This window comes from Onychomys torridus, chromosome 18 (genome assembly GCF_903995425.1).
Source record: "Onychomys torridus chromosome 18, mOncTor1.1, whole genome shotgun sequence".
Lineage (NCBI taxonomy): Eukaryota > Metazoa > Chordata > Mammalia > Rodentia > Cricetidae > Onychomys > Onychomys torridus.
In genome coordinates, this window is record NC_050460.1 from 57,616,937 (window position 1) to 57,642,371 (window position 25,435).

At 39.4% G+C, this 25,435-nt stretch overlaps 1 protein-coding gene and 1 pseudogene across 1 annotated transcript in view; both read left to right on the forward strand.

Moving 5' to 3' along the window:
* LOC118570055 (solute carrier family 5 member 4A-like) overlaps positions 1-21,866 on the forward strand; it is a 51,579-nt gene extending 29,713 nt beyond the window's left edge. Inside the window, exons 10-15 of the mRNA XM_036168427.1 lie at positions 6,581-6,688; positions 7,832-7,982; positions 12,735-12,903; positions 13,792-14,007; positions 17,637-17,739; positions 21,494-21,866. Coding sequence (XP_036024320.1) covers positions 6,581-6,688; positions 7,832-7,982; positions 12,735-12,903; positions 13,792-14,007; positions 17,637-17,739; positions 21,494-21,708 — 962 coding nt within the window. The 3' untranslated portion in view covers positions 21,709-21,866. The remainder of the gene's footprint in view (positions 1-6,580; positions 6,689-7,831; positions 7,983-12,734; positions 12,904-13,791; positions 14,008-17,636; positions 17,740-21,493) is intronic.
* A 1,417-nt stretch (positions 21,867-23,283) lies between these two features.
* On the forward strand, positions 23,284-23,765 carry LOC118570056 (annotated as a pseudogene).
* The last annotated feature ends 1,670 nt before the right edge of the window (positions 23,766-25,435 follow it).

Consider the following 25,435-nt stretch of genomic DNA (forward strand, 5'->3'; position numbering starts at 1 on the left):
TATATTAAGAGTTACTGAAAAATCTAGTAATACCATGAGAATAGCAAATAATTCTTACTTTTGAATGGAATCATAAGGGCTTTGAGCCACTTTATTTATATTTCCTGACTTATAACCTGTCTTTCCTGATTTATTTGCATTAGTATAGAATGGAGGAGCTCCAGAAATTAAGCCCCTTTCGCTATATGAGAGAGAATCCAATTAGCTCTTGTTATAAAGTGAAGTCTCTTGCTTTGGGATATTTGTTGCTAATCTCTAAAAAAAAAAAAAATTACTGCAAGCTCTTTGCCAACATTCATTTTTCTGAGCAGGATGAGGCAATTTCAGAATTAGTAAAAGGCACTACAATTTCTGCTGGGTCTGTTCCTGCTAACTGATGAAGTCTCATTTTTCCTTTCAGAATCAATTCAGAAACTTTTCTACATAGGTCTTTCTTTAATTTTTTTGCTCTGTTTGTGTGCTAAAAATATCCATTCTAAGATATTATTTTCTCTCTGCCTAAGAATTCCTGTGGGTGAATGAGTAGAAGGTAAAATAACCAGAATAGAATCGAGCTTTGGATCCAAGTGATCCACATGTACATCCTGCAATTTCTTTTCTACCAGATCCAATTCTCTCTCACTTTCAGCTGATAATTTCTTGGACTATTTAAGTCCTTATCACCTTGTAAGGTTTAAAGTACATTACTTAGCTCTTGAGTAGTTAGTCCAGTTGTGGGCCCTATCCAGTTAGTATCCAGTAGCAATTGTTGAAAATCACCAAGAGTTTGTAATTGATCTCTCCTGCTTTGTACTTTCTGTGGTTGAATTTTCTGTAAGTCTATCTTATATCCTAGATATTAATAGACTCTCCTCTTTGTATATTTTCAGGAGTAATTTGTAATCTCCAACAAAGCAAAATTCTCTTTACTTCATCAAATACTGCAGCCTGAAAGATTAAGTCCCATGTCTGCACCCAGGGTTGTAAAGAAAACGCCTTCAGAGTAGCAGGAGTTAGGAATAATAGTTATTTATCTGAGGGAATAAGACTCATACACGTAGTGACCAGATCATTTGCTTTATTTTCTCTCAGGTTATCCTTCTTCATCCCCTTTACTTTGTTCTGCCACACCTCACATATCATCACAGTGAAAAGCAATAAAAAGCTACATGTGAGGGTCATAGTCCATTCCTTGAGCAAATGATAAGGAGCAGAGCCATTTACTATGTCATTGCATAGGCAGGAACATGGTGTTTGGCACTTTCCTGGGCAGTGACATTGAAAGCCTTCCAACCCTAAATATATATATATATATATATTTGTGTGTGTGTGTGTGTGTGTGTGTGTGTGTGTGTGTGTGTGTGTTTGAATGGGGTTCCTCCACCAAAGAATTATTCATCTGTTGGGTTGACACCCAAGTTATCAATTGCCGTCTGCTGCATATTCTTGTGGCCTCTGTTAAAGACATTGCTACCTGCAGCTTTCAGCAATCAAACATTTTTTCCTAAGATATCTGCATCTGAATCAGTAAATAGCTGATATTTAATAATATTTCATAAAAATACTGCATCTGCCAGTAAAATATCATCCATAAAATGGTAATTTGTAGATTGAGTAAATTGTTTACAAATTATTTCTAATGGCTGTTGTACAAAATATTGGCACAAGGTGGGGCTGTTTAGCATTCCTTATGGAAGAATTTTCCACTAATATCTTTTAGTAGGTTGAGCATTATTATAAGTAGGCACTATGAAGGCAAAATTTTCTTTTTCTGTTCTTGTAAAGGTATAGTAAAAAAGCAGTTTTTTAATCAATCACTATAATACATCATTCCTTAAGTAATAAAAAAGGCAAGGGAATTCCAGGCTGTAACGAGCCCATTGCCTGAATCACTTTTTTTACAGCTCTCAAATCTGTCACTGGTCTCCATTTTCCAGATTTACTTTTAATGACAAATATAAGAGAAATCCAAGGACTGGTCAATTCTTCAATATGTTGAGCATTAAGCTTCTCCTGTACCAGATGTTCTAGTGCCTGTAATTTTTTCTGATTTCAATAGCCATTGTTCTACCCACCTATGTCTGCCAGTTAACCATTTTAAAGGTAGGGAAGTTGGTACCTTTGAAAGACCAACAACTGTTGTACCCTGCTTATGTACAACCTGAACAGTCTTAATAATACTTTTTAATATTTTTCTCTGAAGCATTCTTTATTTTTTAGATTGGAGGAATGTTAATCTGTGTTTTCCATTGCTGCAACAAATCACATCCCCATAAGTTCTTGGCTATGTTAGCCACATATGGCTTTAATTTTTCTATCTATCCTTCTGGCCCTATACACTCAGCCTATCTTATACTTTGTTTTGTCTGAGATAAAGTTCTAATCCCTAGATGGTGAATATTTACCTCCTGAAGAAGCAAGTCTGGATGCCAAGATTTTGGTGATAGTTTTGTCACATCTGTCCCCGTGTCTAATAATGCTTCAATTTCAATTCCATTTATTTGTATTTTTAGCTTTGGTCTCTAATCATTTATTTGGCAGGTTGCCAAAATACTTGTTTTATAGTTTTTCCTGAATGTTTTGTTTTATCTACTGAAGCTGTTCTGTTCTTGATTACATGGAGAGCACTGTTGCTTTTAACAACAAGCATTACACCTTTTCATTGTCTGTGGATGAGTTTCTCTGGTGCTGACAGGGAATGGTTGATATAGGGGCCTGTAAGAGACCCCCTAGATTGCTGCCCAATGGCAAAGGGTTACCTTGCCTGTCCCTTGTTGATCTTTATTCATTAGCTCAATGCTGGCCTTTGCTGCATCTTCTGCTACTCCAGAAGGCTGGAGCCTTCTGTTTGTTTTATCTCTAGAAAAGGGTTACCTTGCCTATTACCCCTTTTCAAATCACCTTGATTTCCACAATTAACCCATCAGACATTCTGATTTCTCTTAAAACTTTTAGAAATTATTTCTCCTTATCATAGTAGCATCATAAGCCTGAGATCTAATATCAGCCATATCCATTTATCTATTGGTGCTGATCTTGCCTCTAAAGGCATAATCACCCTTTTGCATTCTGAATTAGCATTTTCAAAAGCCAAAGATTAAGTTAGTAGTTGTCTGACTTCTGGATCTGGTACTATTGTATTACACCTGAAGTTAATCTTTGTAAAAAATAAATGTAAGTTTCTTTCCTTGTATAATTTTAGTAAATGATTCAGACCTCTTCCCTCCTTTTTTGCCTCTATATCCAAAGTTTTTATTTAATTTACAACAAACCTTTTTTATTAGGAGATTTTCTATTTATTTTACATACCAGCCACAGATTCCCCTGTCCTCCCTCCTCCACCCCCCAGTCCTCCCATCCAACCCACCCTCCATTTCCACCTCCTCCAAGGCAAGGTCTCCCATGGGGAGTCAGCAGAGCCTGGTACACTCAGTTGAGGCAGGTCCAAGCCCCTCCTCCTTGCACCAAGGCTGTGCAAAGCGTCTCACCATAGGCACTAGGCTCCAGAAAGCCAGCTCATGTACTAGGGATGGGTCCCATTCCCACTGCCTGGGGGCCCCCTAAACAGTTCAAGCTAAACAACTGTCTCACTTATCCAGAGGGCCTAGTCTAGTACCATGGGGGCTCCCCAGCTATTGGTCTACAGTCCATGTATCTTCACTAGTAAGGCTAGTTGTCTCTGTACTTTTTCCAGTCATGGTCTCGATATCTCTTGCTCAAAGAATCCCTCCTCTCTCTCATTGATTGGACTCCTGGAGCTCCACCTGAGACCCAGCCGTGGATCTCTGCATCTGCTTCCATCATCAGTCACTGGATGAGGGCTCTATGATGACAGTTAGGGTATTCAGTCATCCTATCACCAGAGGGTCAGCTCAGGCACCCTCTTGACCATTGCCAATAGTCTATGTTGAGTCATCTTTGTGGATTCCTGGGAACCTCCTTAGCACTCTGCTTCTCCCTATCCCCATGGTGCCTTCATTTGTCATGGTATCTCTTTCCTTGTTCTCCTACTCTGTTCCCATTCCAGCTCAAACCTCCCACTCCCTTAGTCTCCCATTCCCTCCATCCCTTGTCCTCCATTACCTCCCTCACCCCCAGTTTGCTCATGTAGGTCTTATCCACTTCTCCATGGCTGGGCAATCCATGCATCCTTCCTAGGGTCCTCCTTACTAGCTAGCCTCCCTGGAGCTGTGGGTTGCAGTCTGGTTATCCTTTGCTTTACATCTAGTGTCCGCTTATGAGTGAGTACATACTATATTTGTCCTTCTGAGTCTTAAACCTTGTCCCAAGCATTTAAAGTTGCTAAATGACATAGTGCTAAGATATGGTCATTAAATTCAAGCAGCCTTTGCAGTTTGGCAGGTTGGTCTTCACACAGAACTGATCTTGGGAAATACTGATGCCCCCAGCCCTATTTCATTGTTCTATAGCCCTAGCTTTCTCTTTCCACCATTCTTTGCCATTGCAACTAAGGACCAGCTTCCAGTACTGCTGTAGCTGAATCTTTCCAGTCTTGAGGGATAATTCTGTCTGAGTTTCCTAGGAATTTAACCTCTGCTTCGCATAGGCTGAATGCATACCCTATAGCAACTGCTTTCTAAAATCTTCCCAAATACAATATTTCTGTCAGATTCCATTTAACTTCCTGATCACCTTGTGGGTGATCTATCATCTCCTAGTGGTTCCTGTAGAGTAGCTGGATGAACTGAGGTTGGTTTTCTAATGACCTTGGGTCGCCCACCCTTCTTCAGTTTCATCATATGGTGATTCTGTAGGTTCTCAGCTCACTTCCCCTGTCCGGGTCTGAGTATTTTTCTCATTTTCATTTATACTTCTTTCTAAGGCTTGTATCTTATCAATTCACTTTTCATATTTGGCACAATAATCCACTATGGCTATTAAGGATAGATTATCCTACCTGTTTTGAGTTTCTGTCCTGACTTCCTTCAGTGATGAACAAACAGCAATGACATGTAAGCCAAATAAACCCTTTCTTACTCAACTTGCTCTTTGGTCACAGTGTTTTGTTTTAGCAATAGAAACTCTAACGAAGACAGTTGGTGAGGCTTGCCTCTGAGGTTCCTGTTAAAGTTCCTAAATTTTTTATTTCCAGATTTCCCCCAGTTTGTGTTTTCTCATTGGTTCTATTTCCACTACAATGTTTTGAACAGTTTCCTTTGTTTCATTCCAATGCTCTGTGTGTGTGTGTGTGTGTGTGTGTGTGCACAGTCCTCCCCGTGTGTGTGTGTGTGTGTGTGTGTGTGTGTGTGTGTGTGTGTGCACAGTCCTCCCCGTGTGTGTGTGTGTGTGTGTGTGTGTGTGTGTGTGTGTTCATTAGTACATTTATTCATATCGTCTTTAAGGACCTCTAACATAGTCATAAAGGCTATTTTGAAGTCCTTTTCTTGTGCATCAACTATATCGCATACTTTAGTAGAATTTCCAGTCTGTAGTGGAGACATAGTGCCTTGGCTGTTATTGGTTGTGTCTTTATGCTGTTATCTAGGCATGTGGGCTTGAGAAGACTAATCCTTGATGGGAATATCTGTTGTTGTCTTTGGTGAGTGTTTTGTCCCTTAGTTTCTATGCTCTCTCTTGTTCTTGGGGGAGTGTGTTGGCTGTGGGTTGCCTGGGAAGGAATGTTTCTAAGATCCTGCCAGGTGTGGAAACTGGGGTCCTAGGTAGAATGTCTTTCTAGGTTCGGGGAGATGACAGAATGGTAATGAGATAGAAAGGGAAGTGAGGAGGTCCACAGGAGGGAGGAAAGCAGCATGTGCCACCAGGATCTATGTAGTCCCCTGAGAATAAAGGAAGAGAAAGGGAGGCTAGAACAGTTGGCCTGCTACAGAGATGGGGTGGGGTTAGATTTGGAGCAGAGGAAGGAGAGTGAAAATTGTCTCCCCAGTTCACTGGTCTTTGTGACTGGCAGGATCCTAGAGAATGCCTCCAGATATTGTGGCTGAGACAAAGGGATAGGGTAGTGAGGAAAGCTGCAAGATCCACTAAAGATGGGAGCAGAGAGGAAAGAAAGGCCATGACAGGTGATATGCTACAGAGCTGGGGGTGGGACTAGGGGATTGGATTTGGAGGAGAGGAAGGGGAGTGAAGAGCATCAGCTGCTTCCCTGGCAGTGGGTTTCCATGGAATTCTGGAGGGTGATCAGCTCCTTCTACATGCTTTCAAGTTTTAGCTGCATCACACCCAAGAGACAGTCCTGCCTGTTGGAATGAGAAAACAACAGCATCATGGTCTGGGGAAAGAAGTTCCAGGCCTTTGACATAAAATTTTTAAAAATGAATTTTTGTTTCCAGGAAAGGGTCTTTTCTCCCTCCTATGAGCTCACCTTTTTTTTTTTTTTTTTTTTTTTTTTTTACTTTCCAAGACAGGGTTTCTCTGTGTAGCTTTGCGCCTTTCCTGGAACTTGTTTTGGAGACCAGGCTGGCCTTGAACTCACAGAGATCTGCCTGCCTCTGCCTCCCCAGTGCCAGGATTAAAGGCGTGTGCCACCACCACCTGGCATGAGCTTACCTCTTTGTCCAATGGTACAAACTATGCCTACTTGAGTCCAGCATACTGAACTCACCTCTGAATATCTCCTCAGATATGGTGGCCTGTGTTGTGCCTTCTGAGTGTGTAAAGCAGTGTGGTGTTGACATTGGCTGCACTAACTATGCCTACCCTATGATGGTGCTGAAACTGATGCCCATGGGTAAGTAAAAGCCTGGAGTCACATAGTCTCAGATGCTCTGTCTGTAGATGAGCATAGAAAGGGTTGTAGTGTAATCCTCAGCAATTATTAATTTAATTCCATTAGTTCTGCTCTGTTCATGGACATTTCTTGGGCACCTTTTACATGTTACCAACTCTATGTTGAGGGTAGACATTCCAGAGATGTTCCAGGTTTCTTCTGTTAAGAGAATCTTGACTCTTTAGACTCCAAGACTCCTTTAAGAAAATTAAGAATATTTTAATATTATTTTTAATAATAAAAAGCATTTTTAACCACAAGCCTATATTTCCAAGGGAGTCAAGGTTAATTATGGGCCAATGACACTAAGACATTAGATCTCAATCTATTCAATTTATAATCACTTATTGAATGTATTATGTCCTAGGCATTAGCTTGGGTGTAGAGAAACATTGGTGAAGTTGCAAAAATAAGTTCCCCTACCATTTAGAATCCACATTTCAGTTTCCTGGGATATAAAATAAGCTGCATATATGAAGTAAATAAAATATTAAGGTGCTGGAGAGTGACTGTGGTGAATTGAAACAGATCAAGGTAGAGGTCTCAGGTGGGACCAGTTGAAAACTTGGGTCAACACTTCCAAGGCCTTTTCTCCATCCTGATACACATGAACATATTCAGAATGAAGGGAACATAGCCCACAGATCTGACACCGCATTCCCCCATCCTCTGTTCTAGCAGATGTGGGGCCAAAGGGAGCAAGAGCATCAGGTTCCTATAATGATTCCATATTCTTGGCTTTTCCTCTCCAAAAACAGCAGAACTGTTAACTATATTTTCCCACTAACTCTTTGTGTGGTCAAGAGATCACTGAAAAGAAAGATGGCATCACAGAGCTTATTCTGTTCTAAGAGTAGGTTTCAGTAGATGACATCTGAGTTTGTATTGTTGACTAAATTCCCCCATTGTGTGATATTGAGATCACCAGGAATTATGCAAGAAGTGTCACATGCATTTCTATTATATGCATATTTTGATATCTGCTCCAATAGTCAATGTTCCAGACAAATCCATTGTCTTGAAGCAATGCCCTATTTTTAGCCTGGCATTCACAGAAAAGGATATGCAGCCACTAACCAGAGCTTCACCCCCTCCTGACCCCAGGACTTCGAGGCCTGATGCTGTCAGTCATGGTGGCCTCTCTCATGAGCAGCCTGACCTCCATTTTCAACAGTGCCAGTGCCCTGTTCACCATGGACCTCTACACTAAGATTCGGAAGAAGGCATCTGAGAGCGAGCTCCTGATTGCTGGACGGTGAGGAACCTGGTCTCTGCCTAGAACCCCTCTACTGAAGAAAAGATGGAGTGATGAACTAGAGGTTGCATATCCTTGTCCTTAGTGAAAATAATCATCACTCTACAAGGGAAGAAGGAACACTATGAATTTAATTCTACCTGTCTCTTTACACATATAAAAATTGAGGCCATTTGAATGAGATGGTTGCTTTTTCACATTTTAAGTGCTTAAGGTGGTTTTATTTGTTTGCTTGTTTTGACTTTTCACAAATTACCACCTACTCTTAGTCCTTCATCCAAGTGTATCACATGCAAGGGATAATGAATTAAGTTACTACCACAAATGATATTATCAACTTGATATTCTTTAAGGATTTGATATTAGAAAGGCACAGACTTGAATAAAGGACTTGTTCAAGAAGTTGCTTAGAGGGTGATGTCAACCAAACAATCCCTAAGTAGTATAGGGGTCTTGAAGACAAATGGAGTAGAAACAAACAACCAGGGGAAACAGTTAAGAAAGACCCCATTTTACTCTTCATTACTATCAAGTAGACCCAACACTGTCATAGCACTTTGTAAAATGAGTTAAAGATTAAAGTATGACATATGTACAGAGAACATGGAGAACATAATTATAAAGTTCCATGATGTATCTCAAAAGGAGCACACATGTAGTTACTGTACACATTAGTATAAATTACTAATATTAATACATAATATAATAATACTCAATAATAATTATGATCACCCTGAAGTTCCTCAGTCCCTGTCTTTCCAAAGTTAAACTAGAACTTCTTTTGTTTGTTTGTTTGTTTGTTTGTTTTTTGAGACAGGGTTTCTCTGTGTAGCTTTGCACCTTTCCTAGATCTCACTCTGTAGACCATGCTGGCCTCAAACTCAAAAATGATCCACCTGACTCTGCCTCCCGAGTGCTGGGATTAAAGCGTGCACCACCACCAGGCTAAACTACAACTTCTAATGCTATTAATTGAGTCTTCCTATTTTAGATTATCATAAATACAGAAAATTGGCACACGTTGTAACACAAATTCTAAAAGGTCTTTTAATAAAAAACCCTGAGTCAGATGTTCGGGTATATGCTAAATGATCAGAGAGACAAAAGAGCAAGTCACAGTCACCACCTCTTAACTCACCAACTCATTATCCTGAAAAGGCTTTCTAACCAAAAGGCCTCTAGCTAAAAGGAATTCCTCAGCTGAAAAGCCTTTAGTTTCTGTCTCCTCATGCCTTATATACCTTTCTCCACCCAGCCATTATTCCCTGGGATTAAAGGCATGTGTGATTCCCAGTACTGGGATTAAAGGTGTGTGCCACCACTGTCTGGCTCTGTTTTCTCTCTTAGACTGAGTTGATCTCATGTAGTCCATGGTGGCTTTGAACTCACAGAATTCCAGACATATCTCTGCCGCCCAAGTGCTAGAATTAAAGGTTATGCTACCACTGCCTGGCCTCTATGTTTAATCTAGTGGCTTGTTCTCTTCTTTGATATTCAGGCAAATTTTATTAGAGTACACAGTATATCATCACATTTCCCCTTTTTGTCTAAAATGATAAAAGGTTATAACAAATATAAGAAAAATGATATACAATAAGTATATATAATATATATAGTCAAGAGTTACATTAACAATGTCCAGTCAATAAACATTTGACAAATTCAGAGAAAATACTCCATTATCTATCCTATTTTGGTGAATCCAAAGTGTTGTACCTAATTTACTTTCTAGCCTAATTTGTATTAACAACTGAATATTTTCTTTTTTATGTCTTTCAAACTTATAAACTTTATACCTCTTTAGTGAGTTTCTTTTCTCAAATTGTTAATAAGTAAAACTATAACTAAAGCTATCTAGTACACATTTCATGTTATATGGCTTCTTTGGCTCACCTTATTTTTGTGGCATTCAGCCATGTTTCCAAGCACAATTTGTTTCAGTTCCTTGCTGTATGGTACTCCATTATCTTAATGCCTCAGCAGTATCTGCTCTATTGTTCATGGCCACGTTACTTTGGTTTAACTCCCTCTACGATTATGACTTAGATAAAAATAGATTGGTAAAAGAGGTGGTAAGATAACAGATCAATCATTTTCCTTTTATACTTACCAATATTGAATAATATACTTTGAGTATGTTTTTCAATAATGAAAACAAGTTATCATTCACCTGTGGAGTACTACTTCATGTTCATTTCTGGACTTCTCAGCTATTTAGAAGAGAAACTGGAGTCCTATTCTTTTCCCTTGTGTGGATTCTACCTGTTCCCCATGGCTTTCTCAATGTGGTTTGGGGCTAGAAGCACAGAGTACTGAGAAGTGCAGTGTCTATAAAGACGAGTCTTGGAAGGGCACTGCCTGTTTTCTTGTCAAGTTGGAATCAAGGGAAACTCACCACCCATTTACATATTCTCCTTTGCTTTCGACAGTAACAATAGCTTTACTAAATTAAACACTTGGAGATGAAAATCTGAAGGACCTCACTAGGACCAGATCTTGATTGGATAAAGGCTGTAGGAGCAGAGAATGGAGTGGCATAATTTTGTTTGTTTGTTTGTTTGTTTGTTTGTTTGTTTGTTTGTTTTTCTGGGCTGATAGATACAGTGATCCCACTAGTCAATACATCATTGTGGACACAAATCCTCTTTAATTCTCAATGACAAAGTAATATTTGCTTCATCTTTTTTATTATTAAGAATTTTTCTATTCATTTACATAACAACCACAGATCCCCCCCCCTCCTACCTCTTCCTACCCCCTGGCTTCCCCACCCCCAACCACTCCCCATTCCCATGCCCTTCAATTCAAGGTCTCCCATGGGGAGTCAGCAGAACCTGGAATATTCAGTTGAGGTAGGTCCAGCCCTCTCCTCCAGTACCAAGGCTGTGTAAGGTGTCACACCTTAGGCACTAGGCTCCAAAATGCCTGCTCATGCACCAGGGATGAAACCCAATCCCCCTGCCTGTGGGCTCCCCAAACAGTTCAAGCTAAACAACTGTCTCAAGTATCCACAGGGCCTAGTCCAATCCCATGGGGGCTCCACAGCTATTAGTCCACAGTTCATGAATTTCCACTAGTTTTGCTGGTCATCTCTGTACGTTTTCCCAACATGATCTCAATGTCCTTTGCACATAGAATCCCTCCTCTCTCTCTCATTGATTGGACTCCTGGAGCTTGGCCTGGCTTCTGGCTGTGGGTCTCTGCATCTGCTTCCAACAGTAACTGGATATAGGCTCTATGATGACAGTTAGGGTATTCACTAATCTGGTTACCAGAATAGACCAGTGCAGGCACCCTCTCAACTACTGCTAATAGTCTGAGGTGGACTCCTTAGGATTCCTAGGAACTTCCCTAGCACCCTGTTTCTCCCTATTCCCATGATGTCTTCATTTATCATGGTATCTCTCTCCTTGCTCTCCCACTCGGTCCCTGTTCCAGCTCAAACTTCCCATTTCCTTATGTTCTCATCCCCCATCTCTTGCCCTCCCTTAACCCTCCTCAACCCCATGTAGATCTCATCTATTTCTCCTTCACTGGGCTATCTATGTGTCCCTCTTAGGGTCCACCTCCTTGTTAGCTAGCTTCTCTGGAGCTATGGGTTGCAGTCTGGTAATCCTTTGCTTTACATCTAGTATCCACTTATGAGTGAGTACATACCATGTTTGTCCTTCTGAGTCTGGGTTACCTCACTCAGGATGATATTTTCTAGTTCCATCCATTTGACTGTAAATTTCATGATGTCATTGTTTTTTACTGCTGAGTAGTACTCTATTGTGTATATGTACCACATTTTCTTTATCCAAGGAATAAGGTTGTCCCCGGGGAGCAAGTAATAAAACAAAGAGAACACAGCTTAACAAGGCATCCAGAAGCCAGGTCATGCTGGACCACTTGAATGTGTGACAGACAGCAATCCAAGTGGGCTGGGAAACATCTGGTTTTCTTTTCAATGGGGACAATGACAATAGTAATTGTGTACTTTATTGAAACTTTACTGTGTCCTGGGTTTTAAGATTGTCACATTTAAGTGTTGTTGCAAGGTGGCAGAGATTTCGAAAAGTTTAAGTGGACCTTGGCATCTTGGTCTTCTCTCCAAAGACTTGTTCACTCATTCACCCACCACCATGTCCATATTTCAGATAAATATGGAGATAATGAGCTTTCATGCAGAAGAATCTTGTTAATTATGTTTGCTCATTTATTCATGTGCAAAGCATAGAAGTCCCTATGTTTAGAAAACCATAGAGCTCATCTTTGTGGATCCCAGGATCTTCCAGTCAACATTTTAACCAACACTTTCTGACAGGAAAACACATGAAATAGTATTTCTTGTCAATTAATCTATCATTCTGGGAAAGATAGAGGCTGTTTTAATCATTAATAATGAAAACTCATTTAGTTTTCTCTAGCTAAGAAAAAGGTAAAAACTGGATTCTACTTTATTACAAAAATAACTACCAATTAACAAAACTAACACAGTATTAATTTCTGAGATATATACATTGAATTAAAGAATGATTAAACAACATCTGACATTTGACTTATTGGGAAGCATTAATCTTAGAAGAAGCCTTTATGACAGGTGTAGATAAGTATTGTTGACATTGAATTAACAGATGATTATCACAGCGTGGGTTCATATCAGATCAAGAAACTTAGTTTTGTTTTGAAAATGAATGAATGGCACAAGGATACATTTTTAAAAATCAACTAATATGGTGTTCTTGTTTAATGTCTGAATTATTTTTACAGGCTGTTTGTCACTGTATTAATTGTCACCAGCATCTTGTGGGTCCCAATAGTAGAAGTATCTCAGGGTGGACAACTGATCCACTACACAGAATCAATTTCTAGCTACCTTGGGCCTCCTATTGCAGCTGTCTTCCTGCTTGGCGTCTTCTGTAAAAGGGTCAATGAACAAGTAAGTGAGAATGGGATTTTCCCTGTGGGTGTAAGAAGAATGTATTTCTCTCACTGCTACCACAAGATGCATTCTTGCTCTTCCATGTGTACACCCAAGGACTGTCTCAATCTCTACTGTGGTCACCGCAATGTCTGATCTTTCCTAAAGTGTGATTTGACACGTGTTCTCTCCATTCATAGTACATACTGTCTTTACATGGTTGACAAAACATCATGTGCATGGTACAGTGCTGGGGAGCACAAGTTGAGGAGATGGACTGTCAGTGTCCCATCAAGACACTAATAGACTGATGTGAAGCAAATAACTCTACTCTGTCTCATGAAGATGATAATAGTGACTACTTTATAGAAGTTGCTATGAGGATCAAATGAGATAGTATAGTAAAAATTTTTTAAAAGCTAATAAAAAATTAAAATATGTTCAGTGTTATTGTGGTGGGAATAGTTATCTTTTTACTTTATATGTCTAATCCTTTATGTGTGTCTCTAGCTGTTTACTACATTATGTGATTTCAGGCAAGTGTCACATTCATAGCACTTAGTGTCTAGTGCTTTTTCAGCTCTTCAGATTGTATAGCATGAATATCAAAATTCTACTTGTTCTCCAAAATAAAGCACAAGCTTTTTTTCTATACATATAAGACAAATCAGGACATTTTTCATTTTGGGTCAGTGTGGACAGTAGAGTCCTCTGGTTGGACAGTCGACAGTGTGATGGTATTTCAAGACCACAGAGGACAACTTCCTCTGATAGCTTGTATTTGCAATTATCCCAGTTTGTTGGTCCTTACCTAATAAAACTGTAGTAATTAATTATGACTTACCTGAATGAGTGTCTCATTTTTCCTAAGCACTCTTGGTTGTGTTCTTGTTTTGTTTTTAACAGGGTGCATTCTGGGGTCTGATGGTTGGACTCGTGATGGGCCTTATCCGTATGATTGCAGAGTTTTCTTATGGGACAGGGAGTTGCCTGGTCACCACTAACTGTCCCAAGATCATCTGTGGAGTGCACTACCTATATTATGCCATCATTCTCTTTTCTGTGTCTGTGCTGGTTACTCTGGGAGTTTCTTTTTTAACGAAACCCATTCCTGATGTACATGTGAGTAATGCACAAACTAGTAGTTCTTTGCTTTTGTAATTTGCATAATGGCAACTTCAGCTAATGCCAGGCTAATGGGATTGTTGAACTATTAGATTTAAGAGGAACCTAAAAGATAATAAGTTATCCAACTGAACAATTTGATGGAGAATGTGTGAAGCAACAGTAGATTGCTAAGAGGCTAAGAAATGGGCAGAAAGTTTTTAGTGACAGTGTGATGTCTCCACAGTTAAAAGGGCTTTCTGAGCAAGCCCAGGAACAACCTGAGTTCAACCCCTGGAACCCACAGAATGGCTGAAGGAGGCCACTGATTCCACAAAATCATCCTCTAACTGCCATGCATGTCTATAAATATACTCACAAACACATCACACACAGATAATAAGAAACAGTGAGCGTAGTATTTCAAATGCTTCATGATGCATTTGGAGAGCATATATGTGCCATTGTGATAGACACTGGGAAGGGAAGAATCACTATTGTTCAATGGATGGAGAATGAATGATCTTACAAGAGACCTGGCTATCTAGACTGGGCCTCTCTAGTGTGTGGTTGGTTTTCTTTTTAATTATTTGCTCTTTGGGGGTCTGACACTCAGCCCCCAAATAAATACATGGAGGCTTGTTCTTACTTATGAATATGCAGCCTTAGCTTGGCTTGTTTCTAGCCAGCTTTTCTTAACTTAAATCATCCCATCTATCCTTTCCTCTGGGCTTTTACCTTTCTCTATTCTTATATGCCTTTCTTTCCTTCTTATTCATGACTAGCTTTGTTGCTGTTTGGCCCATGGCATCCTCCTCTTCTCATTTTATTGCTCCTATCTTCTCTAGATTTCTCCTATTATTTATTCTTTCTGCCCATCAGCCCCACCTATTACTTTTTTCTTGCCTAGCTATTGGCTATTCATCTCTTTAGTAGACCAATCACATGTTTATGCAGGCAAAGTAACATACCTCCCCAGAGTTAAGCAAATGCAACATAAAAGAATGCAATATATCTTTGCATCATTGAACAAATATTCCATAGAAGAAATGAATGTAATACATCTTAAGTTACTATTCCACAACAATTCCCCCTTTTGTCTAAATAAAAAGGAAAGGTTTAACTTTAACATAGTAAAACTATATACAACAAAGAGAGTTATCAAATAAGAATTACATTTAGAATGTCTAGTACATTTGTATTTAGCAAATTTAGAGGCAATCCTCTATTGTCTATCTTATCTTGGTGATTCCAAAGTTTTATACCTAATTTACTTTCTATCATAAATAAGGAAACTATAACTCCTATCTAGTCTTTAACTCCATCAAAGATTCCAGAAGGATGTAATATTACCTAATAACAGAGATATCTGGCTGTCTGAACAGTCAGTCAAAGTTCCTCTGCAATGTTGGGATATCCATCTTCAGCCTACAGGTCTAGACTATCTGGCAGACTTTTCAGTGAAGCAGGAAATTTGAAGGGCTGTCTTGCCTTGTATTATCAAAGTTCTTCAGTCACTTTCCTCTGTGTGCTGTAGAATAACTGGCAGACTCTTTTGTAAAGCAGGAATCTTGAAGGACTGTCTACCTTGTTTTAACAAAGTTCAACTGTCTTTTTCCTGTGTTCTTGTCACATTGAAAGTACTCCAAATGGAGTTTCTTCAATGCCCATTATCCTTCTATGAAGTAAATTGGTTCTACCAGGAGCAGATGTGTCTCCTTGTCATGAAAAAGCTTAGTTTAAACATCTTAAAAGCCATGTTCTTTATGTCTTTGAAGTGTTTGAAAATCATTTATCTATCTAAAATATACCTATTTAACCTTGAAAACATACCTAATGTGACTACAAGTTTGATTATTATATGTTAACTAATCATTTTTAATTATACATTGCATTTTTAATGAACTGCATAAGCACAATACCCCAAATATGAGTAGGATCATGTATACAGTATAAGAAAATAACTTTAAATTTGTATCAATACACCAAAATCATGCCAATCAAAATATATAAGATTAATTGTTGTTTTTTATCTTTATCTTCTTACATATGTGGTAAAAAAATTACATGATAACACATGTTCCATTTATTTTCAAAAGTTTTAATACACAAAGCAAGAGAAGCTTGACTATATAATGGACAAAGGATAGTCAAAATTCCATAAAACCAGAAGTTTAAAATAACAACAGTGAACAAAGTTCAAGGGTGGGATGGGAGAGGGGTGTGTGATTACATTTAGAATTTGAGAATTGAACACAGATAGCTGTCTAAATAGAATGGATGTAGAAATAGAATACACAATATGTCATGTGACAATGACAACCCCTAGTCATCACAGAACAGGAAGGGGAACAGGAGGGAGGAAGGTCGGATGACAGTGTCCAACATAGACTTTGTCAGAGAAATCACTCCTGGCATTCTACAGAACAGTGAAGTGATGATACTTCACAGAAATTTGTTCCTTAGTTTATAAGGAAATGGAGGAAAGCAGGTTGAAGGCTTTCAACCCACTCACAAAAGGAATGTTGAAGGAAATGGAAATGATAATTTCCTTGATTTGATAAATACTTACAGCATGTATGTGTCAAATTAGTGCTCTCTGCCATATAAATATGTATAATCATTATGTGTTGAGTGAAACCTTTAAGCTAGGAATGATGGTGCACCAGCACCTGGGAGATGGAGGCACAATGATCAGAAGTTCAAGGACATCCTCAGCTACATAGCAAGTACAAGGTCTGTGGGAGCCCACAGAATTTTCCTATTGAGATATGAGCTTGCTTTACCCAGCAGGGCTGCATAGGGGATGGATTGACCATGTGCATGGTTACCAGGTGTTTGGGATGGTCTGCACCTGGCCGTGCTAGGGGGTGGTCGTTTGCTCCAATCCTTGGCATTTCTATAAATAGTCCTTTAAAAGAGACAGAAGGGGCTGCTGGGCTTTGACCCAGGCCCTCCCGAGGCTATCCTATATTTCTATCTCTTTCTCTCACCTCTATATTTCTATCTAAATATTTCTTACTTCTCCTTACTCAAGAGTACCCTGGGGGAAAAATTGGGAGCAGGTCTCCACAAAGGTCAACCTGGGTTACACAAGAACTTGTGTAACAAACAAACAAACAAACAAACAAACAAACAAAATTAAATTAAGTGCAAAAAGCAATCTCTAGCCAGGCTGAAAATAACAATGAAGTTACTCTTAACAATTAGACAATAAGAACAATGAAATAACAATGAAGTTACTATTGACAGTTAAACAATAAAGACAATGAAGTTACTATTGACAGACAATAAGGACAATGAAATAACAATGAAGTTACTACTATCAGTAGACAATAAGGACAGTGAGTGAAGCCAAGGTGTAATAGACCAGGTTAATGTTCACTTTTCTGAAAGTATAAAAGCCCAAAGTAAGAATTTGAGAAATTTTCAATGTTTAAATGTTTCCTTCCCAAATAATTAAAACAGAAAAGATTTTAAATGGTTCATGTGTTTTGGAGAGTATGATATGGCAGGAGCACCTTTCATTAGAATCCATAATACTTATTCATATAGTCTGATTTTTTTTAATTGTACAAAACTGAAGCTGTTGTTCAGTGTTTGCAGACATGTGCCTTTGGCTAATGCTCTCTGTGGTCTTCTCTCAGCTGTATCGCCTGTGCTGGACTCTTCGGAACAGTGAGGAGGAAAGAATTGATTTAGATGCAGAAGACAAAAGGGAGGAAGGAGCCGAGGATAGAACTGAAGAGGGTAACGTCTCACTTATATTGGTTTTCATAGTGTGGCTTATTGGGGGTTTTTATATACACTTTTAATTAAAATGTAATTACATCCCTTACTCTTTCCCTTTTTTTCCTTCTTGCCTCTCCCAATTCCTCTCTCCCTCAAACTCCTCCCATGAATTAGAGCTTCATTTTCTTTAACAAATATTGTTACATACATATATGTGTATAATCACAAATACATAAATAAAGCCTGCTGAGTTTGCTTCCATTGTGTATATATGGTTTCAGGGCTGACAGCTTTGCATTACATAACCAGTTATAGGGCTCATGCCTAGGAGAGGTTAGTTCTCCCGTTCTTGGCAGTCATTAGTTGCCTGTAGTTTTTGCCTAGGAGTGGAACATGATAAGATATCCCCCCTTCTATGTTAGCAAGTCTATTAGTATTGTCATCATTCTTGTCTTGTTTATACAGGCTGTGCTGGCTAGTTTTATGTCAACTTGATACAAGTTGGAGTTATCTAAAAGAAGGGAACATCAATTGAGAAAATGCTTCCATAAGATTCAACTGTAAAGCATTTTCTTAATTAGTGATTGATTGTGGAGGGCCCAGCACATGGTGAGTGATGCTATTCCTGGACTGGTGGTCCTGAGCAAGCCATATGGAGCAAGCCAGTAAGCAGCACCCCTCCATGGCCTCTGCATCAGCTCCTTCCTCCAGGGCCCTTTTCTGCTTGAGTTCCTGTCCTGACTTCCTTCAATCATGGACTGTTACCTGGAAGTGTAATGAAATGTAAACCTCTTCCTTCCCAACTTGCTTTTTGATCATAGTGTTTCATCACAGCCATAGAAACTCACACTAAGACACACCTATTTCTGTGAAAGAATGTTTTACAGCAGGTTTTCTGGTATTCTGGCTCTTCCAAGATGTTCCCTGAGTCATAGATGCTGTAGCTGTGATGTAGACAGATCCACTGGAACTTGACTTGACCTCTGCATTGTGTCAGGTTGTGCTTCTGTCACGACTTCATGTACTGTGGAGACATGCTTCTTTGATGAGGGATGATATCTGCACTTAATCTGGCTTCTGCAGTTATCCAATTCTCAAGAAGTTGTTGTTTTTATAAGAAACTAAAACATTCAAATCTCACTGGCCCAATAAAAAAGGTAACATGCTAGATATGACATCTATGCATCCATTTACCTACAGGTGCGCCATCCTGTCCGTCCATGGTACTTACTACCTGCCAGGTGCTGAGATGACATTCAGTTACTTGCTAACTTCTCCATCTTCATATCTTGTGGTTAATTATCTAGCTTCAACCTCATTTCTTAGTATTCTCTTCAGTACACCCATAGCAGAAGAGATGCCTCAGTTTTCATTACATACACCAGCTCCTAGGATATTGTCACAAAGACTCCCTAGGATATTTTCTTTTTTTCTTTTTTTTTTTAATTTCACTTCGCTCTCCTGACTCTACTTCTTCTTTTTCTCCTTTTTTAAAATTTATTATATTTGTGTTTTAATTTTACACATCACCCATGGGTTCCCCTGTCCTCCCCCCTCCCGCTCCCACCCCCAACTTCCCTCCAGCCCCTCCCCTCCATTCCCATCTCCTCCAGGGCCAAGACTCCCCTGGGAATTCAGTTCAACCTGGTGGATTCAGTACAGGCAGGTCCAGTCCCATCCTTCCAGGCTGAGCAAAGTGTCCCTGTGTAAGCCCAAGGTTCCAAATAGCCAGCTCATGCACTTAGGATAGGTCTGGGTCCCACTGCCTGGGTGCCTCCCAAATAGTTCAAGCTATTCAATTGTCTCACTTATCCAAAGGGCCTGATCCAGTTGGGGGCTTCACAGCTTTTGGTTCATAATTCATGTGTTTCCATTAGTTTGGCTATTTGTCCCTGTGCTTTTCCAATCTTGGTCTCAACAATTCACACTTTTACAGTCCCTCCTCTTTCTCGACAATTGGACTCCTGGAGCTCCACCTGGGGCCTGGCCGAGGATCTCTGCATCCACTTCCATCAGTTATTGGATGAGAGTTCCAGCACAACATTTAGGTGTTTGGCCATCTGATCACCAGACTAGGTCAGATCAGGCTTTCTCTCCACCATTGCCAGTAGTCTACAGTGGAGGTATCTTTGTGGATTTCTGGAGACCTCTCTAGCACTTTGCTTCTTCCTGTTCTCATGTGGTCTTCATTTATCATGGTCTGTTATTCCTTTTTCTCCCTTTCTGTTCTTGATCTAGCTGGGATCTCCTGCTCCCCTAAGCTCTCTTTCCCTCAAAACTTGCCCTTCATTACTCCCACTGTCGTCCAAGCTGTTCATGTAGATCTCATCCATTTCTCTGTCATCAGGCGATCCCTGTGTTTTTCCTAGGGTCCTGTTTTCTAGGTAGCCTCCCTGGAATTGTGTAGCAGTCTAGTCATCTTTGTTTTACATCTAGTATCCTACTATGAGTGAGTACATACCATGTTTGTCTTTCTGAGTCTGGGTTAGTTCACTCAGGATGATTTTTTTCTAGATCCATCCATTTGCCTGCAAACCTCATGATGTCATTGTTTTTCTCTGCTGAGTAGTACTCCATTGTGTATATATACCATGTTTTCTCTATCCATTCTTCAGTTGAAGGGCATCTAGGTTGTTTCCAGGTTCTGGCTATTACAAACAATGCTGATACAAGCATAGCTGAGCAAATGCCCTTGTGGTATGATTGAGCATTCCTTGGGTATATGTCCAAGAGTGGTATAGCTGGGTCGTTGGGGAAATGGATTCCCAATTTTCTAAGGAAGTGCCATATTGATTTCCAAAGTGGCTGTACAAGTTTGCATTTCCACCAGCAGTGGAGGAGAGTTCCCCTTGCTCCACATCTTCTCTAGCATAAGCTGTCTTCTGTGTTTTTGATCTTAGCCACTCTGACAGGTGTAAGGTGGTATCTCAGAATCATTTTGATTTGCATTTCCCGGATAATTAGGGATATTGAGAAATTCCTTAAATGTCTTTCAGCCATTTCTGCTTCCTCTGTTGAGAATTCTCTGTTTAGTTCTAGTTCTATAGCCCATTTCTTAATTGGACTGCTGGGCATTTTGATGTCTAATTTCTTGAGTTCTTTATATATTCTGGATATCAGCCCTCTCTCAGATGTTGATGAAGATCTTTTCCCATTCTGTAGGCTGTTGCTTTGTCTTGTTGACCGTGTCCTTTGCTCTACAAAACTCAGTTAGTTTCAAAAGGTCCCATTGATTGATTATTTCTCTCAGTGTCTGTGCTACTGGTGTAATATTTAGAAAGTGATCTCCGGTGCCAATGTGTTCAAGACTACTTTCAACTTTCTCTTCTATCAGGATATTTTCATGAAGCATGTTATTGGAAATTTTGCTAATTATGACAACTGGTATTATAATATAATTTTAATTTTTAAAGTGAGCTTAAGATAAATTTTTCTTCTTCTATGTTGTTTATCAACTCTATAGTATATTTAAACGGAACTCTAAATGGCCATGCCCTCCTTTTTTTTTTAATTTCAGAAACCTATTGTATATTAAGGCAAAAAGAAGCCTCTATGGTATTGTATGCAAATCCCTCCCCATGTGACCACCATTTTGCCACTTAAATTTTCTTTAAGGTTATTTCTCAGCTTTTATATAATCAAATTTATAATATTTTCTCAGAATTCTATTTGCTCTTATAAAGACTGTGATCACTGTTTACAGACACCTCTACACATTGCTGAGATGTTCTAGCCATCTGTGGTGATGTTTTATTTTCCTTTCTTGTTCTAGACCAAACTGAGAAACCTCGTGGATGTCTCAAGAAGACTTATGACTTATTCTGTGGCTTGCAAAACACAGGACCCAAGCTGACTAAAGAAGAGGAAGAAGTCCTGAAGAAGAAACTCACAGACACATCAGAGGAGCCCTTCTGGAGGACTGTTGTGAACATCAATGCCATTGCCCTCCTGACTGTGGCCGTTTTTTTCTATGGCTATTTTGCCTGAATTCTATCTCAGTCACAACAATACTGGCTGAGCAAAGGACTGTTTTATGCATTTTCATTTTAAAGTTTGCTACCCTACAAAGGGACATGAGCAATTTGGTAATTTTATCTATTAAGGCTACATCAGAGTTGAATTTTTGTTGTCTCCTCATGTAAATAAAAGTTTATAATTTACAAAATTACTAAAGTGACTTCATGAAAGTATATGAAGTAGGCAAGAGTCCAAAATCCTTTTTTGTACTTTTATGAAATATTATCAACTGAAATTTTATAGATTTAAGAAATAAAATGTGATGATTTCATACATAAGTTATGGAAGTATTACCAGAACCAAGTCAACTGGCACACTCATATCCTAACATAGTTGCCCTTTTGTATTATACACAGAGAAAACACTTACCTGCTCTCTCAGCAAATTTGAAATACACAGTACATTATTATCCACAGGCACTTGTCCTTTATTAAATTGTTGCTGCCTTTTAAGCCACAGCTGTCCAAATGAGCAACTGCAACTCCACCACTACCAGCAGTGGTTAGGCTGCAAGAGCTGTGGCCTGAGGGAATTCTGTTCCCTTAGGCTCCGACTCTTTCAAAGCCATGCAGGGAACTTCACTCATTCTCTGTCCTCTAAAGAAACAAGATTCAAAGGTTGAAGTGGAATTGCTCCCCAGAGAGGCTGACTAGCAAGTAGCTCAGCTCCTCTCCTTCTACCATCCTCCCAAAAAGCACTTGTGCATCTCCTTGCCCTTCCTTAAAAACCCTTCTCGGTTGGGGATTTAGCTTAGTTGTAGAGCACTTGGCAAGGCCCTGGGTTGGATCCTTAGCTCAAAAACAAAACAAAACAAAAATAAAAACAAAACAAAATAAAACCCTTCTTGACCTGGCTCCTCCCTACCATTTCCTGTCAGCTAGTTGCTGGCTCAGTCTCCTGACCACAGGTGAATTTTATTTAATCAAACACATCTTTGCATCATTAAACAAATGTTCCAAAGCATAAACAAAAGTAACATGCCTTAAAATAATATTCTACAACAGGCACAATGTTGTGTATTATTAGACCTCTGTAACGTAGTCATCTTACAGCCAAACATTTGTAACCTTTAACCATCATCTCTCCTTTTTATCTCCCCCCTGAGCCCCTGGAAACACCACTGTTGTAGAGTATCTTGTGCAGCTGTAACAAATATTAAATATTAGAAATTATGAAGTGTGGGGATTTGTTGGTTTTCTGGTTTTGTTTTGCAGTTCTCCAGATAAAGAAGGACAATATTTAAGAGCCAGAATCTGGAGAGGACATTTTTGCTACATCATTCCTTGGTAGAAAGTGGGTGGTCAAGAGAATCTGTAGCAGAAAGGGAAAAGAACCAAATTTGTCTTTTTATCAGGAACATACTCCTATAATAATACTAATTTGTTTCTGAGAGAAGAGCCCTCATGAGCTGGTCACTCCCTAGATGTCCCTCCTCTTTGCACTGATTCTAGGAATTGGGTTTTCAACCTAAGAACTCTGGTGGATCTTTTAAACGATAGAATTCTCTCCAGGGCCGCGGCAGCCATCTTCCAGTAACTCGCCAAAATGGCGAACACAAAGGGAAAGAGGAGGTCACCCGCTACATGTTCTTCAGTCCTTTTAGGAAACATGGAGTAATTCCTTTGGCCACTTACATGTGAATCTACAAGAAGGGTGATATTGTAGACATCAAGGGAATGGGCACTGTTCAAAAAGGAATGTCTCATAAGTGTTTCCATGGCAAAACCGGGAGAGTCTACAATGTCACCCAGCATGCCGCGGGCATCATTGTAAACAAGCAAGTTAAGGGCAAGATTCTCACCAAGAGAATTAACGTGGGGATTGAGCACATCAAGCACTCTAAGAGCCGAGATAGCTTCCTGAAGCACATGAAGGAGAACGACCAGAAGAAAACGGAAGCCAAGGAGAAGGACACCTGGGTTCAGCTGAAGCACCAGCCCGCCCCACCCAGAGATGCGCACTTTGTGAGGACTACCCGGAAGGAGCCTGAGCTGCTGGAGCCCATTCCATATGAATTCATGGCCTAATGTACAAAAAGAAATACAAGACCTGGACTATAAAAAATAAAAATTTTAATTTAAAAAAAAGCTCTCCAACCTCTTATATTCAAATTATATCCATTTCATTCTGGTGACACTAGAAGTATTAATTTGTTTGCAGAACAGCCCAGAAGTTAAAAAAAAAAACTCATGTAAATAAGATATGAATGAAACTCAAGGCATAATCTATTTTATAAGACCCCCCTGCTGTCTTCCAGCGAAAACAAACATGTTACTTCCAGAGCACACTGATGGGCTGGGTATGGATAGACATTCTCATTCCAAAAGGGAGACAAAGACACGAAGAAAGGAGTCACTGGTCCCCAGTTGGCCTTAAGCCCACGAGGTAATTGCCTTTTACTTTATGCCCTGCTTCTCAGGCACATGGAGGCAGAGGCGGGGGTCCCCGGGGCCTCAGGCAGTGTTGTCCAATAATTTAACTATGTCTGTCTCCTTTAGAAAAACAATCATCCATAGGGAATCTATGTATAAAGATGATTGTTGCAGTGTTATTCATGGTGTCTTAAGACACTTCCCTTTGTCTCCCTTTAGAAACAAATCCCTTATCTAACCCTCATTAAGCAAATGGATTACACTTGTCCATAAAGAAAAAGGAGAGCAGACTATTGGGACCTTTCTTAGAGATGTGAGTCACAGCAACAACACTCTCAATAGCCCACCAAGAAAACAGAATGGAACTAAACAGCTCTCAGCAACTGGCTGAATAAACAGAGTGTGACATAACGGAAAGGTAATAAAACAAACCAGTATGGATGGATTACAAGCCTTATGTAAAAGAAAAAATATGCATCTATTTCTGCTAGGTTATAGATGGGTCAAAACTAACCTATAATGACAGCAGTTGAAGGCCTGTCCTTGGGAACATGGACAAAAAGGCAGTATAAAGATTTTCTGGAGTTGGAGACAGGGAGTGCTATATATATTGATTGGGCTGCAGGCCATGTGAGAACATGCCTTTGTAAAAATTAATTGAACTTTAAGATTAAAGTATGTTAATTCTACTGCTTATATTGTTTCAATAAAATTCCACTGTTTATATTGTTTAAATAAAATAAAAAAGGAGAACACAAAATTGGTGGTGTTGCTACAAACAACAACAACAAAAACCCAGATATTTCTACCAGGGTCCTGGTATAACAGCAACAGTAAAGCCTGGTCTTTTGAGAAGGTTAAAAAAAAAATGTCTATCAGTAAGCCATCAGCAAGAAATACATAGTGAAGAAAATAGGGAATTATAGGTACATGTATAAATTAATAGATAAAATAAGAATGACAACCATATCTGCTGATGTTTAAATAATGCACTATGAGCTCTGGAGATGGATCAGCAGTTTAAACACTTTCTGCCTTGCAGACAATATGAGTTTGGTATATAGCACCCACCTAAGGTTGCTCATCTATGTCCAGGTAATGTGACACACATGTGCATATACTCACAATCACACAGTCAGTTTTATACAAATAAAAATAAACCTTTAAATCATGCATATATACATATGGTGATACTTGTGTGTATACACATGAACATATATGGAACATGCAAGCAAATAATTTTGAGCAAATAGTTACAGTTGAAGATAAAAGTACAAAAACTCTTGAATGGGTTCACCAGTTCCTTGAGCAGAAGAAAATGTGTA